This window comes from Chiloscyllium plagiosum, chromosome 3 (assembly GCF_004010195.1).
Source record: "Chiloscyllium plagiosum isolate BGI_BamShark_2017 chromosome 3, ASM401019v2, whole genome shotgun sequence".
Lineage (NCBI taxonomy): Eukaryota > Metazoa > Chordata > Chondrichthyes > Orectolobiformes > Hemiscylliidae > Chiloscyllium > Chiloscyllium plagiosum.
This window is the reverse complement of record NC_057712.1, coordinates 74110115-74133367: the sequence shown is the minus strand read 5'-3', so window position 1 is coordinate 74133367 and position 23253 is coordinate 74110115. Positions and strand designations below refer to the sequence as shown.

Genomic DNA, 23253 nt, shown 5'->3' with positions numbered 1-23253 from the left:
GCTGAATGAGCGCATCCCACTCGCTGACGGACACGCGCCGCTGGTGTTACCCAACTGGAGCGACCCCAGGTACAATAGGTTCTTACAGCCGGCGGCGTTTCCTACCACTTTGAAAAGTTTCGTTTGGACTTTGTACTGAATTTCGGATAATATTTAAAATAAAAACATTGCCCCTACTGACGCTGGGAAATGCTAACATTTTATTTTAGCCGTGTTGATAAAAATGACCTTCTGTACTGATCTCGTTATTGATTGGAGACCAGCTTTCTGCAGAGTGCAACTATATTAATTTGGATTTGGAAATGTCCGTGTTGGACTGGGGTGTACAAAGTTAAAAATCACACAACACCAGGTTATAGTCCAACAGGTTTAATTGGAAGCACACTAGCTTTCGGAGCGTCACCTGATGACGGAGCGGCGCTCCGAAAGCTAGTGTTTCCAATTAAACCTGTTGGACTATAACCTGGTGTTGTGTGATTTTTAACTTAATATTAATTTGGGGTCTTGCACAGCCTCTTCCAATTATAATTGTATCTAAAAATGACGGCATGAATGTGCTACACTCAAGGAACTGTAGTGGAGCTACAGCCTCATAAATCTTGTCTGGCTGTAGTTTCAGATGATTTGTTTGCATTGACGTGGCAAGCCCTGGTGGTCTCTTCTACTTGATTTTCCATCAGGTTGACTTTCAATTGAAAACTAATTAGCAAAGGGTTCTCTTTTAAAGGAACTCAGACTATAAAATTTCAATGGTAACTATGTTTTTAAAATGAAGCGTAAAATGCGAATACTATTTTGTGCTAAACTGAGCACTCTGATTCACTTGGTCAGAAAAGATCTCAAAAAGTCATGATTTGGAGACGCTGGTGTTGGACTGGGGTGTACAAAGTTAAAAATCATCACAACACCAGGTTATCGTCCAACAGGTTTATTTGGAGGCACTAGCTTTCTGAGCGCTGCTCCTTCATCAAGTGATTCATCAGGCAACCACCAGATTAAGGAGCAGCGCTCAGAAAGTTAAGTGCCTCCAAATAAACCTGTTGGACTATAACCTGGTGTTGTGTGATTTTTAACTCAAAACATCAGGACCCCACACCTACCAAAACTCAGAAATAACTGCAGAAAAGAGACAGTCAGTCAAAGTGAATAATTTCATGGACTGGGTACTATCTGGACCTGTGAATGAAAATATTGGCCAGGAGCACAGAAGAATCCTCCAGCTCAATACCTCTCTGCTCGGTAATCAAAAAGGAACAGTAGAGAGATCTCCACTGGGGATGGAGGGGTTCCAACACCATGAACATCAAAAATATAGTTATGATACAAAGCATTTTTTCTTCCAATTGATTCTGTAATTATAGTGTAAATGTGGAGTTATTGCAGAGTTAAGGCCCAACGTGACTTGAAGGAAGAACTCTCACTCTGGTTTGCGTGCAGCAATGTAGGAAAAGGCAAAAGTCCCTCCAGTCTGTTCTACCATTCAATGAGCATGTTCATCTATACCCTGATTCCAGGAGGAGGGGCCAGGTGGGAGTGGACTCAAACATACATTCAGCATATTGCAAATTGCTGCAAATGATGCCACCTTGAAGGAGCTTGCAGTCCAGACCATGGACAATGGGCAAGGAACTCTTTTGCCAAGTGTAGAAATGCAGTTTCAAATGATCCTCCATAGTTGGATGGACTGATAGGTGTTTCTATAGCCATCATCATAGTCCCACACGCTATGTTCTCTCCCTGGGCAAAGGACTTCATGGATATTGTGCAGGAGAATATATGAATATTCTGCAGGAGAAAGTGATTGAGCCAGATGTCAAAGCATATGCTAGTACCAATGATGTACAGAGGGTAGATATTGAGGTCGGGTTGTCAGATTTTCAGGAAGTAGGGCAAAAGTTAAAATGTAGGATCTGGAAGGTGGTAATCTCTGGATTATACCCACTTCTACATGATGTGAGATTAGAAATAGGAAACTGGAGGGAATTAATGTGTGGTTTTGAATTGTGGACGGTTCTAGGCTCTTGGAGCAATGGGATCAGTTCTGGAACAAAAGGTACATGTTTGAAAGGGACAGATTGCACCTTAACAGAACTGGGACCAATATCCCTGTCAGGAGATCTGTATGTATGGGAATGGGCACCAACATAAATAAGGAGAAGAGAGGAATTAGGTGAATAAAATGAGATTGCTGAGCAATTTGAGGAAAAGTTTTTCATACAGACAATGGTAATGACTTGGAACTCACTGTCAATGATGGGGTGAAAGTGAAATCAATCAATGATTTCAAAAGGAAGATTGTGCCTAAGACATGTGCAATTTCCTCATTTTTTCTAGAATGCAAATTATCAGGTCCTGAGGATGTCCCAGTCTTTGGTATCATTATTTTTTGAATACATTTTTTTGCTTACTAGTCATTTTCAATCTTTGAGTCATAATTCATTTCCTTAGACTGCTTTCTAAAATGTTATCATGCCTTATATGCAATGATATCTGTGTCTGTTGAGACCCATGGCTGGCACAAGTCTTTTTTTTCAGTCATTCATGGGTACTTTAGGAGGAACCTAGTGAATTGTTACAGTGCATCAAGGAGCTGGTGTACATTGCTGGTTAGTGGTTTACAATATACAGTGATGCCACCAACATGAATTCAATTCCTGCAGTGGCTGAGGTTACTATGAAGGACACTCCTTCTCACACCTCTGCCCTCCCCTGACCTGATAGGCGGTAGCCCTCGGGTTAAACGACCACCAGTTGTCTGTATCTAATGAGAGAGTGGCCTGTAACTATGGTGACTTTATCTTACACACTCCTGTCAGTGAATGTGTCATACTGTTTAATGAGGTTTCAATCAAGCAGGCTGTTTTGTCATAGAGTAATAAGGCATAGAAACTGACCCTTCAGTCTAACCTGTCCACGCTGACCAGACATCCAAATCTGATTTAATCCCATTTGCCAGCTCTTGGCCCATATCCCCCTCATTCTGGATCAGTGGTGCTGGAAGAGCACAGCAATTCAGGGAGCATCCGACGAGATGCTGCCTGAATTGCTGTGCTCTTCCAGCACCACTGATCCAGAATCTGGTTTCCAGCATCTGCAGTCATTGTTTTTACCCCATATCCCCCTCAACCCTTATTATTCATATATACATCCAGTTGCCTTTTAAATGTTGTAATTGTACCCACCTCAACCACTTCCTCTAGCAGCTTCTTCCATACATGCACTACACTCTGCTCGAAAAAGTTACCTCTCCAGTCCTTTTTAAATCTCTCTCCTCTCACTTGAACCTATGCCCTCTAGTTTTGGACTCCCCTACCCTGGGAAAAATGCCTTGGCTATTCATCCTATCCATGCCCCTCATGATTTTACAAACCTCTATAAGGTCACCCCTTGGTCTTCCACCCTCCAGAGAAAATAGTCCGAGCCTATTCAGCCTGTCCCTATAGCTTGAACCCTCCAGTCCCAGCAATATACTTGTAAATCCTTTCTGCACCCTCTCAAGTTTAAAAACATCCTTCCTATAGAAGGGCAACCAGAACTGTGTGCAGTATTCTATAAATAGCCTCACCAATGTCCTGCTCAGCCACAACATAATGTCCCAACTCTTACACTCAATTTCTGACCAGTGAAAGTAAACATGTTTTTCACCACCCTGGCTATTTGCGACTACTTTCAAGGAAATATGAACCTGCATCTCTTTATTCGGCAACAGTCCCCTGGGGCCTACCATTAATTGTAAAAGTCTTGCCCTACCAAAATTTATGAGGAGAAAGTGAGGTCTGCAGATGCTGGAGATCAGAGCTGAAAATGTGTTGCTGGAAAAGCGCAGCAGGTCAGGCAGCATCCAGGGAGCAGGAGAATCGACGTTTCGGGCATAAGCCCTTCTTCAGGAATGGCTACCACATGGAACCCTAGTCAAGAAAACACCGTGCAGGGCCTCCTGGGGTTCAGACATTCCTGAAGAAGGGCTTATGCCCGAAACGTTGATTCTCCTGTTCCCTGGATGCTGCCTGACCTGCTGCGCTTTTCCAGCAACACATTTTCAGCTACCAAAATTTACCTAAATTGAACTCCATCTGGCATTCCTCAGCCCATTTGCCCATCTGATCTTCTTTACTGTCCACATATCACCTATTTTGGTATCATCTCCAAACTTACTAACCAAATCTCCTATATTCACATCCAAACCATTTATGGAAATGACAAAAAGCTGTGAACCCTGCACTGATCCTTGTGGCACACTACTGGTCACAGGCCTCTAGTTCAAAAACCAACCACCCACCACCACCATCTGTCTCCTAGCTTCAAGTTAATTTTGTATCTAATTGGCTAGCTCCCCTTGGATCCCATGTGATCTAACCTTACTAACCGGTCTAAAATGCAGAACCTTGTTGAATGCTTTGCTGAAGTCCACATAGACAATGCCTACTCTTCTGCCTTTGTCACCTCTTCAAAAAACTCAATCAAGTTAGTGAGCATGATTTCTCACATACAAAGCCATGCTGACGATCCCAAATCATTCCTTGCCTTTCCAATGCATGTAAATCCTGTCCGTTGGAATCCCCTCCAGTAACTTACCCACCACTGACGTAAGGCTTATCAGTCTTTAGTTCCCTGGCTTATACTCACAGCCTTTCTTAAATAATGGCACCACATTAGCCAACCTCCAGTCTTCTGGCACCTCACCCATCCTGCAGGGAATTCATCAACATTCCTTGAACAGCATCTCAGAATAAGAAATTGTCCTTTTCAGATTAGGATGAGGAGAAATTCAATACCTCAGAAGACAGTGAATTTGTGAATTCTTTACCACACAGGACAGTTGAGGCTGTGTCATTTAAGTATATTCAATGCTGAGATAAACAGATTTTTAATCACTAATGGTATCACCAGATGAAATGAAAGATCGTGGTGAGGGTGCTGGGCCGAGTCCTGTGAATCACAGTTGTCAAGAGGCAATTTTGCATGGGGTTGGGACTGAGGTTGTGTTGATAGTAGTTTCCCCACACAGATTACCAAAGGTCAGGAGCATATCAATCTTGTGCCAGAACTCCTGCTTCATGAAGATTATACCCATAATCTCCCAGAGCGCTTATACACCCACTTGTACCCATCTCCAGTACTTTCATCCCAGGATCCCTTTTCTCAGCACCTAGCCACACCAAAGGAGCCACGCACCTCACAGGTCATAACTGTGGTTACTGCTGTCCAGTCATCTGCTACCACATGGAACCCTAGTCAAGAAAACACTGTGCAGGGCCTCCTGGGGTTCTGACACAGTCAGCTGTCATCTGTCAAACAGCAAGGATGGCCAAAGTTGGCACACATGCCATGTGAGCAATGAGCACTTCCTCAGGGCAGTGTGAACAGAAGTGCTATTGCTGACCACCACCATTGCTGGTGTGACACTCACTCATACTATTCTCTTGCTTTGGGCTGTAGTTCTGCAGCATCTCCTAGTGGTCACTCTTCCTCAGTATGGGCAGCACCTGGCCCCTTTCTGTTTTTATGATGTTTGGTTCCTGCTGCGCTTAAGCAGCAGTGCTGAAAGGGAAGATGCCAAAGCCCATACTGTGGAAGATTGGTCAAATGCAACTTCCAGCAGGGTGGCCAAGTAAGATGTTTGGGTCAACTGACAGAAGGACGAAGATGTGAGAAGAAGGCATTGGTGCACCAAGGGTAAGGTTGATGTTAAAGGAGGGGCAAGGATGAGGCAGACATCAAGGGATGAGCAATGGTATGTTCACTGGGGAAGAGGAAGGATGCAGGCTTTGAGAAAGTGCTCATGTGGTCTAGTAGTAGTGACCTTACCTTTCAGCTAATTGCTGGCAAATGGGACTAGATTAGGATAGGATATCTGGTTGGCATGGACGAGTTGGACCAAAGGGCCTGTTTCCATGCTGTACATCTCAATGATTCTATGATTCCATAACTGGGTTCAAATCCCACATTTTCCAGAGGTGTCCAAAACCTCTCCGAGCAGGATAATTAGGAAAATATCTGCAGGCTTTGAAGGAGCACTGAGGACACACAGATCCAAATGGCAAATCTACCTAAATGTTGAGATCATCATATTATAATGAGGCATGCAGGGTATGGACACAGTACTCATATTATAATGAGGCAAGCAGGGTATGGACACAGCACTATGAATTTATGTAATGATTCTATGCCAGAAAAATGGGTTTTGTGGGCAGAGTATGCGGACAATTCAGAGAAAGCAACACCAACCTCAGGTTCAAATGGAAAGCCACTGTACTCAAAACATTAACTTTGCTTTTTTGTCCCACAGACCTGTTGAGTTTCTCCAGCAATTTCTGTTTTGTTTCAAATCTCCAGCAACGACAGTTCTTTATTAACACGACATGAAACTGGAGCTTTCTGGCTTTGTCTCCTGAATGTTCTTGCATAGATACACTGACATCAAGCTAATGTTCTTCTCTGACCACTGCCTCTTGTTGGGTGACTGTCATCTACAAGTCAACCAGCAGCTGACAACAGAACGTAGAAGCTGAATGTGAAACTTTTGACCCCAGGAATCATCGAGGAACTCAAAAGGGACTACAAAAGTTTAACAAGTGTGAAGCCCCTCTTTGAGTCTCCAGCTAACTGGTGGGAAACAGTCAATCGGAACATCATGAGATTATTCATCCTCAAAGGTGTTCAGACGATGAGAGAGAGATGGGGAAAACTGTCTTTGCCTCAGAAGCCTCCACGATAATCTTCCGGGTCAGGGTCCACTCTGTGCAGAAGGTGCATAGGGAGAACTCTGATCATTAGCTTGAAGGAAGAAGATGGCTCAGTAATGTCATCTCAATCAACATTTAAGAAGCATTTGGATGGGTATATGAATAGGAAGGGTTTGGAGGGATATGGGCCAGGTGCTGGCAGGTGGGACTAGATTGGGTTGGGATATCTGGTCAGCATGGACAGGTTGGACCGAAGGGTCTGTTTTCATGCTGTACATCTCTATGACTCTATGACAATCTGACATACTGAGGATCAGGAAATTCTTTTGTGTCAGATTGTACGACATGCAGTCCACAGACAGCGTAGCCACCCAGCATCCTGTCCTCTGTCATGGAGGTCTTAGATGGCAGTCCATGGGAGAGACTGGACCATCAGTTGTCTCTGAATGAGCTAGTTAAGGCCATTGAGTCCTTTGAAATGAAGATAGCTCCTGGAAGCAACACCTTACCAGCCAAGTTATACTCTGTGGGACTTGATTGTCCAGGACCTGCTGGAAGTGTAAGATCATATGCTTCTGTCAGATGGCATGTGTAAATCCATGAGAAAGGTATCAATGCACTCATCTGCAAGCTTAAGGGGGAGAAGGAGGAAATTAGAAATTACCGACTAGTCTTACTATTGCATGCAGGTTACAAAACTCTGTCTAAGGTCAAGTGGGTCAGATCTGCTGTGGGATTGGTGATTCATCTGACAGCCTTGTGTTCCTCAGGGATACAATAGCCTACGTGCAGGAAAGGGGCTGGATGCCTGCCTCATTAACCTGGACCAGGCGAAGGCCTTTGACAGGATATCACACGCATACATGTGGTACATGGTCTCCAAAATGGGCTTTGGGCAGGGACTCCTCAGTTGAATCAGACTGCTCTACACTAACATCGTTAGTGCAGACTCAACCAAAGGGTAGGAATCAGAAAACTTCCCAATCAGATCCGGGGTCAGGCAAGGCTGCCCAGTCTCTGCTGCCTTGTTTCTGTGCCTTCCTGAGTCCGTCAGGAATGATACAAGCCTGGGAGGGGTGACTATTCTGCAGATCAAAGTTTGCCTGTGCATAGTTGACATCACCATTTTCTGCTTGGATCCACTGTCAGTGCGCAGACTCTGCATCTGTGACAAGTTCAAACTGGCCTTGGGAGCCAAGGTAAATCAAGGCAAGAGTGATGCCATGTTCCTTGGGAACTGGGCTGACCAATACGTTATCCCTTTCACCATCAAGACAAATTATCTGAAGGTACTTTGGAGGGTAGAGGGCATTTGCAAAATCTTGGGAGGAGCCAAGGTGAGGCAGAAATTAGGATTATGGGAGCATCACTCCCTCTCCATTGCAGGTAAAAACATGGTCATTGGTGTTGCTGTATGTGGGGCAGGTCTGGCCTATTCCCCAAGTCTGCCCTATTGCAGTCCCCGAGCCATCTGGAGGGAAGAGACTGTCACATATCTCCTTCTGGAATGTCACTTTGCAAAGAAGATCAGGAAAGAGATGCAGTGGTACTTGGTGAGGTTTGTCCCAAGCAGCTCCATGACGGAGGACCCTGTGCTCTCTCGGCCGGTCCCCGGGACATTCACTGAAACAAACATTGACTGCACCTGGAGGACCATTAACTCAGTAAAAGATGCTCTTTGGTCTGCCTGAACATGTTGGTATTCCAGCGTAAAGAGATGGGCTCGACCGAGTGTTGCAAACTGGCACATTCCAAAGCCCCAAACTACATATTGAGGGATATGTAGGTAAAGCTTAGGGCAGCTGTCATGAAGGTGCAGTGGGGAAAGGCCACTGTCTAAGGTCTTTCTGCTGATATATAATGAGGGTTTGTTGAGTTATAAGACTCTCTCTTTGTCTCATGTGTATAAATAATGTTCTGCATGAGTGAGAAATGCCTTTGGTTTTTGCAACTGCAGGAATGTCAAATTTGAATATTTGTTTTTCTTGATATACAACTTCTGAACAGAATCGCTTTAGTATCTGTGAAAGTCAATAAACTTTTTTTATGAATAAAGTATATTTTTGCAATTTAAAAATCAGATGAGAATTCCTGTATCTATCTACCCACAACGCAAAAAATGTAAAACTTTCTTTATACCTATTGAAATCTATTTTTAAGTCTCTTTGTCCCCACTTATAAAAATAGATTAGAATTTATTACAGTGTATATCAAAAATCCCCTTCATGGTTGTGGAGGTAAAAGCTTCTTTGATAAAGGGAACAGTTCAGTTGATGATTCATTGCAAAGGGAATAACCCAGATATTGTAGTGGTGATAATAATGAAACTCAGCGTTCACTGACATTATAATTTGAAACTCCACTAAAGTCCACATCTGTTAACACTGTCAGTGATTCTACTCTTCTCCGTGTGGTGCACTGTTTAAGTTCCCACAGACTGTAATCAATTGGCAAACAGTGAACTGATAAAACCTGCTCTTTCACACTGTCTTTCTATAAAAACCCTTGATAAACTTAATTTGTTTTCTCAGATGTGACTGTGCTTGAAACAGCACTGAGTTCATAATTATTTGCAAAATAGCATTTTCTCAAATTCTGAAAAACAAATCTATAAAAATAAAATTTAAGATAAAATTTTGTTTCTAACCTAACCACCCAGTTACAACAATGTATTTGACTCTGTGATATTAAGAAGTGAAGAAAATCAGTGCATTTTACTTCCTGATTTGCGATCTGTGAAATTACTTCAACATGGCTCCTTACCCAGCTTAATGGTGTCACTACTGCTGGATATCTCAAGATCCTCTTGATTTGACTTCAGATTCAAACTTTATCTTGGGAAAATGCAAATCCTGCAAAATGCTATATTTTAAGTTGGCTTGATGTGAGTAATGAATGCCATCACATTGCAACTCAAAATCTGGACCATGAATATACTGAATGAAAAATGCAAAGGCCAGAAAATCTACTGTTTGAAACCAAGATATAAGCAACTTGAAGGAGATGTTTTCCACTGAAGAAAGTAGTGTTTGAAAGAAGTAGGGAAATGTAGACAATGAAGGAAACAAAATAGTGAATATAAAGGTCTTCTCCAAGACCTGGGAGTAGACAGCCATATGGGACAGGGAGAAAGTGATGGTGGAGATCAGAATCAAAGAGTATGGTGCTGAAAAAAGAAGATGGAAAGTCAAGAGGGTGGTGCCAAATTGGAAGTTAGCATGTAGAGGTCAGTGTGCCAAACTACCACCAGTGACCCCCTTCCCCCCTTGTCTGCTGATTTGATGGTGAGGTTGGAGTTGAAACGGATGGAGTGGAGGGCTGCATGTTGTGAGGGTGAGAGGTTAGAGTCGTGAAGGGGGTGGACAGGTTGAGGCAGTCAATGTCAAGCGGTGTAGAGTTCAGTGCGCCAAACTACCACTATGGCCTCCATGTCTGCTGGTGGAGAGGTCAGCGCTCAGCACCGCCCTCTTGACTTGTCCTACCTGTCCATCTTCCTTCCCACCTATCCACTCCATCCTCCTCCCCAACCTATCACCCTCACCCCCACCTCCATCTACCTATCACATTCTCTGCTACATTCCCCCCAGCCCTACCTCCTTTCCATTTATCTCTCAGCCCCCTCAGGTCACCCCCTCATTCCTGATGAAGAGCTTATGCTCAAAACATCAATTCACCTGCTCCTCGGATGCTGCCTGACCGGCTGTGCTTTTCCAGCGCCACACTCATCAAGCCACATGGGACAGCCAATTTAAGGGATATCTGTAAATATAGTTGACAGAATTTATATGCAGAAGTAGGTTTAGTGTATATCATGTAATAAAGATATGCTTTACATCAAAAATGATTGTGTATATTTACTGACTGAAATCTACTTAAGTTTTAATACTGAATTTTAATGAGTTAAAAAAGAGAAACAGAGTTATGTTTTGAGTCCTACATGACTCTATTTCAAAAAAGAGTAAGTCTATTTCTGTCACCACAGATGTTACCAACCTGTCAAGTTTCTCTAGCATTTTCTATTTGTACCTCAGACAATGTACTCTAGCTAAGAAAGGAATTCGTAATTTGTCCAGCATAATCCAACCATGTAAGCTATAAGCCTTGAATCCAGTAGCCATGATCCAAACTTTGGTGAACCAGTCAGTTGGAGAGAGAAGTTTATATGATAAGTCATTTAAATCTTTTTTGTGATTAACAATTTGCTTTATTTCAGGCCACAGAACAGATGCGGAAGAGATGCTGAAGAGGTTGATCCTGAGTGGGCCATTGGCTCTTTTATTCTCTTCATCCATCTGCAAGTTTAGTTTCTGTCTGTTGATTGACTGTCTACTCACCACAAACAGAATGTACAAAAGTAATCCATAACAACTATCTATTGTCCATCAGTATATTTTAATCATTTCAGTGTTAAATTCAGAAGGGCAATTGAGATGAGCCTGAAAACAAATATTCATATACCTTTTACTTTTAAGACAGCTTAAGGAATTCTCCCAAACTGTAGCTTGCTGGTGTATGTGAATATTGGTGTGTGTGTGTGTGTGAGAAAATCAGAACCTTTTTTAAAAAATTATTTTGATGAAACTGGGTTAAGTACAATAAATCATATTAGTGCTAATGTAATTGGCCAAGTCTTCAAGTAGTGAAACTTTCTGCTCTGGGACATGGGTCATTTAACCACAGCACCTGGTGGAATTTAAATTCAATTAATAAAATCTTAAATTGAAAGCTAGTTGCAGTAATGGTGACCATGAAACTAGCATTAATTACTGCAAAGCCTGTCTTGTTCACTAATGTCATCCACGAAGGAAATTGGCTGACTTCCCCTGGTCTGGCCCCAGATCAACAGCAATGTGGTTGATTCTTAACTGGCCTCTGAAATTCTATGGACAAGAAAAGGCTGAGAACCCTATTCACTTGAAGGGTGTTTAAGGTTGGGCATCAAATACTGGCCTTGCTCATCATGCCCACATCAGATGAAAAAAAATTAAAACATTTGGATGAGATATGAGTGCAAGGCTAACTGCTGATCTTCGAAGTGAAGGTAAGCAGTTTTCTCATCCTCCTCAATACACATTTCTAGGACAGACTGCTAACAGATAATACTTGGACACTGTAAACATAGGAGATAAGTAGTTTCAATTTGCATATGTGAATTTAGAGTCAGCACTATGCTTGATATTTCCACCAACTTGGTTTGATTTCAGTGAAATTAGGCTCAATATGTAGAATGAAAAAAATATTTCACACAGATGTAATTGTAATTATTGTATAGATTCCGAATTATCCGTTGGGTTCACGGGTATGATTATAATAGAATTTAGAATCGATGAGAATGTAATGAGCCAGTAATTGACCGTGATATCTAACACATGAAATTGCAGCGATCACAAATATTCAGTATCCAGAATCTTTCCTCTCATTCCCAGCTAGAGATGCTAAAACTGCGCCTTGCAGTTCAGATGGCTAGAATTCCGGATTCTTCTTCGGCACTTTTAAATGCAGCGAGGGTTAATGGCGAGGTGTACTTTTCCCTTTAAATTGTAAGGGACTCAAATTCATTCCCTCTAATCTTAAAGCTTTGCAGCTCACCTGTAGACCTCAGCCACCTGTGGCAACAAATGTTATTGGGCTTTTGTTTACCTCTGCAGGTTAGAAAGCACAGCGAGGTGATGGAATGTAATATGATTGTAACTATACAAAGTGGTGTTATCTCAACGTTACAGCAGAAACAGGTCAGAATCGAAAAAGAAAACCAAACGGAATGTTCCTGTTTGCAGATGGACATCCCACACAATAGACAATTGAGTAATATGGCCACAACGTTTCTGTTAGCACTACGCTTCTTTGCAAATATCAGGGCAATATACCATTCTCTGGATTTGGCTTTTCCGTTTGTAACAAAACGTTTGCTTACTTTTTAAACCAGATAACATAGTTTTCAGGTATTCTTTTGATCGATGTTTTCTATCAAGCAGACACGCTCATTCTATGAGCGTCTGATGTTTAAAAAGGGGGGAGATACAAAGATACTTTTTTTCTCTCGAAGTTGAAACTGAGATTCTTTCCAGGGAAAGTGGAACTCCTTCCTCATTAATATCGGTTTCTCTGCTTGGTAGACTGGGCCACCAATAGATAATATTGGGAGCTCTTGAATGAAAAAAAATGTTATTAATTTATTTGCTTTCAATTTTGCCTTTTCTGATGTTCTGCCAGAGCGACTGCCCCACGAGATGTGTCTGCGACCCCTCCAAATCGGTGCAATGCTACAGAGTTACAACAGTTCCCAAGGCCATCCCATCCGATACCAGGAAACTGCACCTCGGGCACAACAACATCAAGCAGCTGCGGGTGAGAGAAAGACCCTCACTGAGTTTGTCAGCATCATTTTCCACAGGTTTTGAAAAGCAGGATTTTGCTTTTGTTCATAATCATGATATCGATGTGAGTTTAGTGTCATCCATTTGAATTGATTTATTTCGTTTTCCTACATTCAATTGTAGTTTTCACATTAAATTGTGAGCGGTTTTGTGTTTCGGTGCGTTGGAATGAATTACAATTTCCATTTCTGAGGTAAATGTTCTTTAATACTTAGGACTTGCTAAATTCAATTTGCAGGATGAATTAAAAGCGGTAATGTTTTTGTGAGTACTGTAGAAAGTCTGAATGCAGCAAATGAGATGAAGTTTTGAAACAAATGTGTAAGATGTAAAAAAAAAACTCATTAAATGACTTTCCCTAGAGCAATAAAATCACAAAAAAGTGCTGCTTTTAGGGATCAGAATTTGCCTGTAAATGCTGAGCAGATGGGTGGGAGTTTAAACTTTATAAAATTGAGTTAGATTTTTTGCTCCTAGATTTTCGATTTTTATGCAAGAAGCAAATATTTTTTGAGCCAGGATTATGTTCTCACTTTATACAAAAACTTTTACAACAGTGGTATTTAGTGCAGACACATTGATAATTTCTCTCATTATCCTCATGCAAAAGCTCTTGATCAGTGACAGATTAAAGTGCTTATCTGAATATTCTTATTCACTTTTGGCATGCTTTTTGAAGATGATTAAATACAGGGCAATCAAATTTATATTTGAATATATTCAAGGAAGATGACTATTAGGGTCTTGATGTATATTCTGGCTTTTGGAAGGATCTAGTAATTGCCATGCTATTTGCTCTCTGTCTCTTTCCAATTAACTTCTACCCTTTACAAAGTTATCCACATTCTCTGAAAAAGAACTACCGATTTTGCCTCAACTATTCCCTTTAGCACTTTACACCTCAACAATTCATAACCTCCCTGCTCACTCTTCATTGCAATTTTAAAGTGATAGCCTCTTATTGTTGTCGAGCTAATGAAAGAAAATAGACTTTTCCTAGTAACTCTTATTCCTATTTTTTTAAAAAGATCAATTAAGTCTCCTTAGTACATAAAACATTCAAATTAGGAACAATATTCAGGCCCTCCTGTCTGCTCCACCATTCAATAAGTTCATGGCTGATCTGATTATAACCTCAAGTATACATTCCCTCTTACATCTGATTAACTATTTACCTCCTTGGTTAACAAAAATCTATCTACCTCTGCCAGATAGAGTAATAGAGTCATACAGCGCAGAACCAAGTCCTTTGGCTCAACTCACCGTACCAACCAGACATCCGAATCTGACCTCATCCCATTTGTCAGCATTTGGCCCATATCCCTCCAAACCCTTCCTATTAATATATGCATTCAAATGCTTTTTAAATGTTGCAATTGTACCTGCTTCCACCACTTTCTCTGGCTGCTCAATCCATACACACACGATTCCCTTTCTGTTCAGCCAATACATGCCAGCACTGTTCCCAAACTAAACTAGTCCCTCCTGCCTGTGCTTGGCCCACATTCCTCCAAACTTTTCCTCTTTATCTACTTATTCAAATGCCTTTTAGATGTTGTAACTGTACTTGCTACCACCACTTCCTCTGGATGTTCATTCATATACCAACCACTCTCTGTGTAAAATGTTGTCCCTCATGTACTTTCCAAATCTTTCTCCTCTCACCTTAAAAGTATGCCCCTGATTTTGCACTCCCCCACCCCATGGGAAAGACCCTTGTTATTCACCTTATCTATGCCTCTCAATATATTATAAACCTCAGTAAGGTCACCACTCAACCTTCTACACTCTAGTGAAATAATTCTCTGCCTTTCCAGACTATTTTTATATCTCAAACACTCCATTCCTGGCAACATCCTGGTTAATCTTTTCTGAACCTTCTCCAGTTTAATAATATCTTTGCTATAACACCATGTTCATTATTAAATTTAAATTTAAATCATCGATATACTCAGAGAGAAAAGCTGAAGCTATCACTTACAAGTCTCTTTAAACCAAGGAGGATCCATTTATTATAATCATTTTGTCATCATATAATCTATCTCATAATTTCTTATTTATGCAATTACATTTTCCTATACCATGCACTTGACTTATTGCAATGACAAATGCTTGAAGTACACCTATTGCCTTCCCAACATGTATACAGACTGATAAAATCATGGAACTTTCAGCACAGAAGGATATCTTGCAACCAAATGTTTCTTTGCTGCCTTTCATTGAAAAAAGTTATCAAATTAAACTCACTCACTTGGTCTTTTTGACAATTTTCTCCTCAAGTATATATTCAATTCTGTTTTGCAAGCTACTACTGAATATATTCTAGGTTTTTCTATGTTCAGGCATTATAAAAAAAGTAAGCTAATGGTGAGAATGAAGTTCAGTGGTTGCACATGAGCATAAACCTACACCAGAAGTAGGATGGGAGAAAGATGTGCTGAGATTTGTAAACAAAACTACTGAATTATACACATCAAAAGACTGGTTGGTAAAGGGTATAGTGATACCATAGTGGAAGTCAGTGAGAATGGGTTAATAGTCAAATGACTGGTGACATTTTAAATGCATTGTGAAATAGCTATGGACAAGCAAAACACTGATTCATGAGGTCAAGGGTATGCCAAAAAAAGGTTGTAAAATCTGCAATTTAGGACCCAGATTAAGTTTAGTGATTCCAGTGTCACCGCATTCATTTTGTTTTTTTGGAGTATTTTCTTGTTAACCAATAGAAATTGACCTTTTTCAAGAACTGTACTTTCAGGTAATGCAAATCTGTCTTTTCCGGAGAACTCCCAAAATTCAGCGAATGCAGTAATTGATCTGCCAAAAATATCAAGTGATTGTACAGTTAAATGAATTCAGGAAAAAAACTTGCATGATGAAATGCTTGGAGTAGGCATAATATATTATGCAGGTCAAATAAACTTAAAAGCACAGCATATTTAAGTGGAAAGTTATCTTTTGTTCCAAATTTCTTGTTTGTTCACTTTCTCTGGTTTTATTCCTATATCCCTTTGCACCTTTCAGTCATTTTGTCCACAAGATCTACCTCTTGCTCACTCAACCCTGCTTCCATGAAACTGCTGTGATTCCTGGAGAAAGGGCTGGGGGTGTTGGGCTTATTTTAGTTTTTCATCATTTGTACTTTTCTTTATCCTAATGTTATATTAATGTGATTAGAATAAACCAAGATTAACTCTTGGTGCAAGGTAATCTCTGCTGACTAAAATTACATGTCAGTGTCTATCTTCACACAACACCAGGTTATAGTCCAACAGGTTTAATTGGAAGCACACTAGCTTTCGGAGCGACGCTCCTTCATCAGGTGATAGGGGAGGGCTCAATCCTAACTCAGAATTTATAGCAAAAATTTACAGTGTGATGTAACTGAAATTATACATTGAAAAATTGGTTGTCTGTTAAGCCTTTCATCTGTTCGAATACAGTGATAGTTTCACTTCTTTCATGTGTAAATCACAAAACCTTTTTTTAAAAAGTTGCATTCTTGGGTTAGCTGTTAACAATGGTGATAGCTCGACAATATGTTGAAGGTGTTGGCCCCCGTGTTCTCTGTCTATGCCATGATGTTTAGATTGATTCTAATCTAAAAAGTGAGATAACGGAGTTTTACATAAATTCATGCAATTTTTAAGCTCAGAGTTCTACATGAATGCATGCAGTTTTTGAGCAAAGTACAATGTAATCCTGCAAGTACAAATTCACCCCACAAAATATTTGTGTGCATGTGGGTCTTTGTCTGTTCTGTGTGTGTGTGTCTGTCTGGGTTGGGGGTTGTGAGTGTGAGAAAGTGTATGTGTGTGTGTGTAGTGAGTGCAGAGTGTCTTAAGTCTGTGAGGGGGTGCAGGTGTGAGTGTGGGAGTGTGTGTGTCCGTAAGAGTGTGAGTGTGGGTGTCTGTGTGCGCATCTGTGTGTATGTGTGTTCATGTGTATGTGTGTATAGGAGTGCCTGTGTGTATGTGAGAGGGTGTGTGTGTGTGGGAGCATCTGTGTGTGTGTGTATAGTGCAATTGTGGTCACCTGTAATGTGACATGAACCCAAGATCCTGGTTGAGGCCCTCCATATGGATACCGAACTTAGCTATCAGCCTCTGCCCTATCCCAAAGTTTGCCTTGGAGGATGGTCACCCAAAGGTCCGAGGCTGAATGTCCTGGACTACTGAAGTGTTCCCCAACTAGGAGGGAACCCTCCTATCTGTTGATTGTTGTGCGGTGCCCATTCATCCATTGTCGTAGCCTTTGTTCGGTTACCCCAATGTACCATGTCTCCGGGCATCCTTGCCTGCAACATATAAGATAGACAACGTTGGCTGAGTTACATGAGTACCTGCAATGGTGGTATCTATGTCCACACTCTGACAAGTCTTGCAGCGTCTACCGTGACAGGGTTGTATGAAGTTCTGAGAGCCGGGCAGCTTGCTACGAACAACGATCTGTTTGAGGTTTGGTGGTTGTTTAAAGGTAAGTAATGGAGGTGTGGGAAAGGTCTTGGTGAGGTGCTCTTGGTGAGGAGCCCTCCACTATCACCGATGAAGGTGCTTCGCTCCGAAAGCTAGTGTGCTTCCAATTAAACCTGTTGGTGTTGTGTGATTTTTAACTTTGTACATCCCAATCCAACACCGGCATCGCCAAATAGTGTCTATCTTGTATTCATTTTTTGCAGGCATCAGATTTTGGTGGACTTTATGGCATTGAAGAGCTTGCATTATCTTCATGTGGAATGGAAGCAACGGAGGCACACACATTTTCAACCCTGACAAATCTGAGGACTTTAGAACTGTGGAAGAATAAGTTAAGGAGTGTTCCTAGTAAGCTTCCCTCCAATGTGGAAGTGTTGAAACTGGGTAATAATCAGATTCAGGCATTATGTGAGACTGACTTTGAAGGTTTGGCAAAACTGAAAATCCTTGACCTGCAAAATAATAAGATCTCCAAAATATATTCTCGTGTTTTGTCATCTGCTCTTAAACTGGAAAGTCTCATTTTGGATAGTAATAGTCTTGAGCTACTGTCAGGACCATTAAAACTTCCTTATTTGAAACGTTTAAGCATGCAAAATAACAGGCTGTCTTCCCTACCTTCAAATTTTTTCAGTTTTTTACAATCCCTGCGCTTTCTCAGTTTGTCAGGAAATATGTTTTGTAAAATCCCACAAAAAATGCCACCTTTATTGCGGTCCTTAAAGATGGACAAAAATTTGATCAATGAATTGCAGCTACAAGACTTAGACTATCTCAGTTATCTCTTTGAACTCTCCCTGTCTGAAAATCAACTTTCAACAGTGAATGATGCACTGGCTTTGACCAACTTATCCATAGTGGATCTATCTAAAAATCAACTAAAAGCAGTTCCTTCTAGACTGCCAGCACAACTGCGAATGTTGGATTGCAGTCACAACTTCATTCAAAAAATTTCACTGCAAGAATTCTCCGGATTGTGTGAACTGAAACATTTGTTTCTGGAGTATAACAACATTACAGTTATTGGCATAGATGCATGGCAGCACTGTTTGCAACTTTCGGATCTTGCACTGGAGCAAAACCAATTGTCATCCTTCCCAAAAGGGTATGTTTGTAGTGTTAGGATAGGTGAAGGACAATATTAATATTCTGAGAGGGTGGAGAGGAATGTTTCTCAATATTAAGTATTTTTACCAATGCATTATCAAGCAGAAAATTACCGTGGAATTAAGTATTTTTCTCAGTTTTACGACCAATTATGATTTCAAATGAGGGTTTATAATTGCACCAAATTGTCTCAAGGAGTGGATGTCCCCACCCCTGTAAGAGGACAATCATATCTAGCAAATTTGATTCAATTATTCAAAAAGGAGGCTAATTGTGTAGATGAAAGTCATGCTGTTGATGCAGTTTACAAGATCTTTCATTGCAGACTGGTTAAGAAACTAAGAACACCTGGGAACCAAGCGAATTTGGCAAATTGGATCCAAAATTGGCAAGAGACAGGAAGCAGAAGGTGATATTTGAAGAGTGTTTTTCTGACTGGAAACCTGTGTCCAATGACGTACCTTAGGTTTTGATGCTGGTTCCTTTGCTACTTGTTATGTAAATTTAATTATCTAGACATCAATGTGGGCGATATAATCAGTAAGTTTGCAGATGACACAAAAATTGGTGTTGGAAATAATGAGGAGGAATACCTCCGATCACAGCAGAGTTTGTCAAATGGGCTCATCAGATGAACTGAACAGTGGTAAATGGAATGTAATCCTGAGAAGTGTTAGGTAATGCATCTTGGGAGGTCTACCATCGAGTAATATATTTTGAATGGTAGAATATTATGAAGTACAAAGAATCAGAGGGTCCTTGATATACCTGTCCATGAGTTCTTGAAAGCAGCAGGGCAGGTAGATCAGCTGGTTAAGAAGGTATGTAGGATACTTGCCTTTATTGTTCAAGGCATTGAATGTAAGAGCAAAGAGGCTATGATGGAGTTATGTATAATATTAGTTAAGCTACAGTAGGAGTATTTTGTACAGCTTTGGGTGCCATAGTATAGGAAGAATGGTATTGTACTAGACAGGGTTCAGAAGAGATTCACCAGGATGTTATCTGGGTTGGAGTGTATCAGCTATGAAAAGAGACTAAATAGGCTGGGGTTGTGCCAAGGAGTATCTGATGAAGGTGTACAAAATTCTGAGGGACATAGATAGGGTAGGTAGGGAAAATTTATTGCCCTTAGTAGAGGGGACAAAACCTGGGGTCAACGGTAAGGAGCAAGTGATTTAGAAGGACTTGAGGAAAAGAATTTCACCCAAAGAATTGTGGGTATGTGGATCTCACTGCCTATAAGTGTGGTAGGGACGAAACAGTCAAGACATTTAAGAAGTATTTAAATGACCACTTGATATGCCATTGGCATACAAGGCTATATATCAAGTGCTAGAAAATTGGTTTAGAATAGATAGATGTTAAATGACTGGCACAGATACAATAGACTGAAGGGCGTAATTCCATGCTATTTTAAAAAAACTCTATGATTCTATTAGAAAATAAGGAGGTGTGGGTTTGATGGAGAACAATAAAAGAGAAACAGAAATATAAGTCAACTGAAGCTCTTCAATCTTGCTTCTTCCACACAATGTAAGACTCAGACAAAATAGTACTCAAGAGGGCAGAGAACCCCTCTAATGCATCGCATTCACAAGGAACTGAAAAGAAACAGGTTTTCTTTGGGCTACAAATCAATTCTCAGTACAATTAGTTCAATTCATAATTTTGGGATAGAGGAGAGGAGGGGATAAGGGATGCTGAGAGTTAGCTAGTCACTGATGTTATTTCATAAATTGTGCAAAGAAATGTATTATCAGAAAATCACAGGTGTTTATCATCTCACAAAACATGTCATTTAATTACCAAAAACAAATTGTGTTCTTCTCTTTATTGTATTCATTTATAAATCTCCTAAACGGTGGAAAATTTTGAATGGAATTAATGTTGCTACAGAACTGTCTAACAGTAAATGGGGCTTCCATGTATTTTTAAAATTATTTTAAACATGATTTGATAAGCATACATGAAGTTTCTCCATGGTGGATTTTGCTCATCACAAAATATGGCACCACCTCCAGACATAATTCTAAAGCGATATTAATAATTTTATACAATTTCATGATACATTCAAAAATTTCAATATTGAAATGTTGCAGATAAGCTTGATGAACTTCCTTGAAATGTGTTTGCTGTTTGTGAACAGTGAAAAGAAATTTAAGCTTCTTAATCACGTTACCTTTCCTTTACCTTTTATCACGAGTTATGTCAACTTCTTTATACCGACTAGCTCAATTGTATGTGTGAAATCTGACTAGTTTCAACTGAGATCTGACTGGATTACTTACCCTCTGACAATGGTGAGTATAAACTTGCTGATGAAATGTGATATGTTTCTTTCCATTGCCTGATGACTTAGCAACCTCATGGAATAAGTTACTCGTTCTATCTCCAGTTTGTGTATTTTTTTATTATTCGTTCATGGATATAGGGGTTGCAGGCAACCCTAATTGTCCTTGAGAAGCCGGTGCTGCTCCATGTTCCTGAATTGCTGCAGGCTATCTGGTGTGAGTACACACACACACAGAGTTGTTTAGGTGGGTGTTAATTGATTCCAGCAAGGGTGATGATATGATTCCTGAAGCTGTCCTCTAGTCCCTCAATTTTCTTTGGAAGATGATAACACATATTGCATTAACTTTTATGTGGAGAATTAGTATACACCAAAATTAATACTTTGAGTGTTGCAATAGCATGTCTTCAATTTTCTTTTTCAAAGCACTCAAGATTTTTCAGTTTGCTTTATGAAATCTGTAGCATCTACAAATAAAGAAACATTCCTTAAATTCAGCTTATAAAATGATCAAAATAGTTTTCAGAGGTTACAATGCAAGCACCCTTTCAGTATTCCAGGGAACTGTTTTTGACAGAGGTTATAAATTGTGGTGTTCATCAACCTCTTTTGTAAAGATAGTTCCATAAATTTTTTAATGAAAACTTTCTCAAGCTTCTTCAAACAAAAATGAAAAGGGATCCAGGAGTAGCTTGCATAAACAGGATCTCTACCAAAAGCTGATCATCAGGAGTCTCCCTGAAGAAATACCCTTCTTACAGATCTTTCAATGGCCTTGCTAAATTTTGAAAAAATTATACTGCCCATATTCTGCCCCACACAAATATCCATTTGCCAATTAATCCAAATTACCCTGATTCTGTATTCTATTGTACATTTATCTCAAAATCCTTGTATCTGTTTACGAATGTCTCTGCCGCAGCTTTGAAACCGTGTAGGTAATGTTGCAGATAAGACGTATTTTCCTCCCTTTGGTTGATTGTGAAGCCTCCCTTGCCATCAATTAATTGTTGGCAACCTGTTTTTGGATCTGTAGCATAATGGAGACAGCCTATTTATGCTAAAATTACATCCTCCCATTAGGGTTGGTGCAGTAATAATGTCTGTTTACAACTAATAATTGTATATGTTTATCTCATTCTGGGACAACATTACTATAATTGTTATGCTTTGTCCTTAGGCTTCCTGATACTCTTGTGAGACTAGATCTGAAAGGAAATACTATTACAGACATTTTCAAAGAGTCAGTTGAAAACTTGAAGCGGCTGCGAGTTTTGAATCTGCGTAATAATAGGTTGTTATCTCTTACCCCTGATGTGTTTGGATATTTACCTCGACTGAGACAGCTTTACCTGGATGGTAACCCCTGGAACTGCACATGTGACCTCATGAAAATCAGAGTCTTATTGACTGCAAGGCAAGTGGAGATCAAAAGTGGCTACTGTGCAACTCCAGACTATTACCAAGGTGAGACTTGGCTATCTTCCACCAAGATTCTAAACAGCTGTGGATATAATACTCTACATGGTACAAAAGGAAAGGCACTTCTCAAAATTGCTACAAAGATAGCACAGGAAGACGATAGCTCAAATGTTAATGGTCCAGCTGACAATGAAGATTATTATGACTATGATGCAGACTGAAAACCAATAACCAGCCTGACTTAAAATCTCATTGTGTGATGTAATCAATGTTGCATTGGAACCAGAATTATATGTTTGCAGTTTCTTAGTATTCTCGTTGCTTTTTAAGTCTTATATATACTTCTAGAATAGGTAAACATGGTTTGAAGTGTCTTCCTTGAATTTGTTATTTGTTGATCTACAATTCAAAAATATTCTGGGTGATTTCCTTTTGTTACTGCATGAATTAGGTGTGAGTTGCATCAACATTGATTCAATTCTGCTGAGCAGAAAATGAAGAAGAATCAAAATTATTAGTTTGATATAACTTTTAAAATAGGATAATGTTTTGCCTATTTATTTTTCAAATTTGTTGCCAGGCAAATAGTTTTATTTCATAATTTCAACTGAAATGCCTATTACAATTGCTAATATTGAAGTCAAACAATAGGTATCTTGAATTCAGACCAACCAGAATTTAAATCAATGGCATTACATCATGCAGAACTGGTTTATAACTAGTGGCACAGTTTAACATACATTACTGTTTTAGTTTGATTTTTTAAAAATTACATTAAAATAATATTATTGTTTTTGCCCATTATTGGTTTACTAATATTGAACAGAATTACAAAGAGCAAAAGGAAACTGAAATCAGCAATGTTGTATTTACTTTGCACTGACCTT

General features: G+C 40.1%; 1 protein-coding gene across 4 annotated transcripts; it reads left to right on the top strand.

Annotated features, from left to right (window-relative positions):
- On the top strand, nucleotides 1-23240 carry LOC122545482 (nephrocan-like). Of its 4 annotated transcripts, none has more exons than XM_043684490.1 (5): nucleotides 1-69; nucleotides 10900-11040; nucleotides 12900-13034; nucleotides 17745-18646; nucleotides 22125-23240. In XM_043684490.1, exons 4-5 carry the CDS (start codon nucleotides 17802-17804, stop codon nucleotides 22585-22587), a joined length of 1308 nt encoding a protein of 435 aa, XP_043540425.1. In that variant the 5' UTR covers nucleotides 1-69; nucleotides 10900-11040; nucleotides 12900-13034; nucleotides 17745-17801; the 3' UTR covers nucleotides 22588-23240. The 4 variants fall into 4 exon arrangements, with proteins under 4 accessions (XP_043540425.1, XP_043540431.1, XP_043540435.1 ...); XM_043684496.1 differs by lacking the exon at nucleotides 1-69 and adding an exon at nucleotides 10736-10773; XM_043684500.1 differs by lacking the exons at nucleotides 1-69; nucleotides 10900-11040 and adding an exon at nucleotides 11630-11727.
- The last annotated feature ends 13 nt before the right edge of the window (nucleotides 23241-23253 follow it).

Coding starts and splice junctions, on each gene's coding strand:
- LOC122545482 (XM_043684490.1), top strand. CDS start 17,802: ATGGAAGCAACGGAGGCACACACATTTTCAACCCTGACAAATCTGAGG. Junction 18,647..22,124: donor TTGTCATCCTTCCCAAAAGG/GTATGTTTGTAG, acceptor CTTTGTCCTTAG/GCTTCCTGATACTCTTGTGA.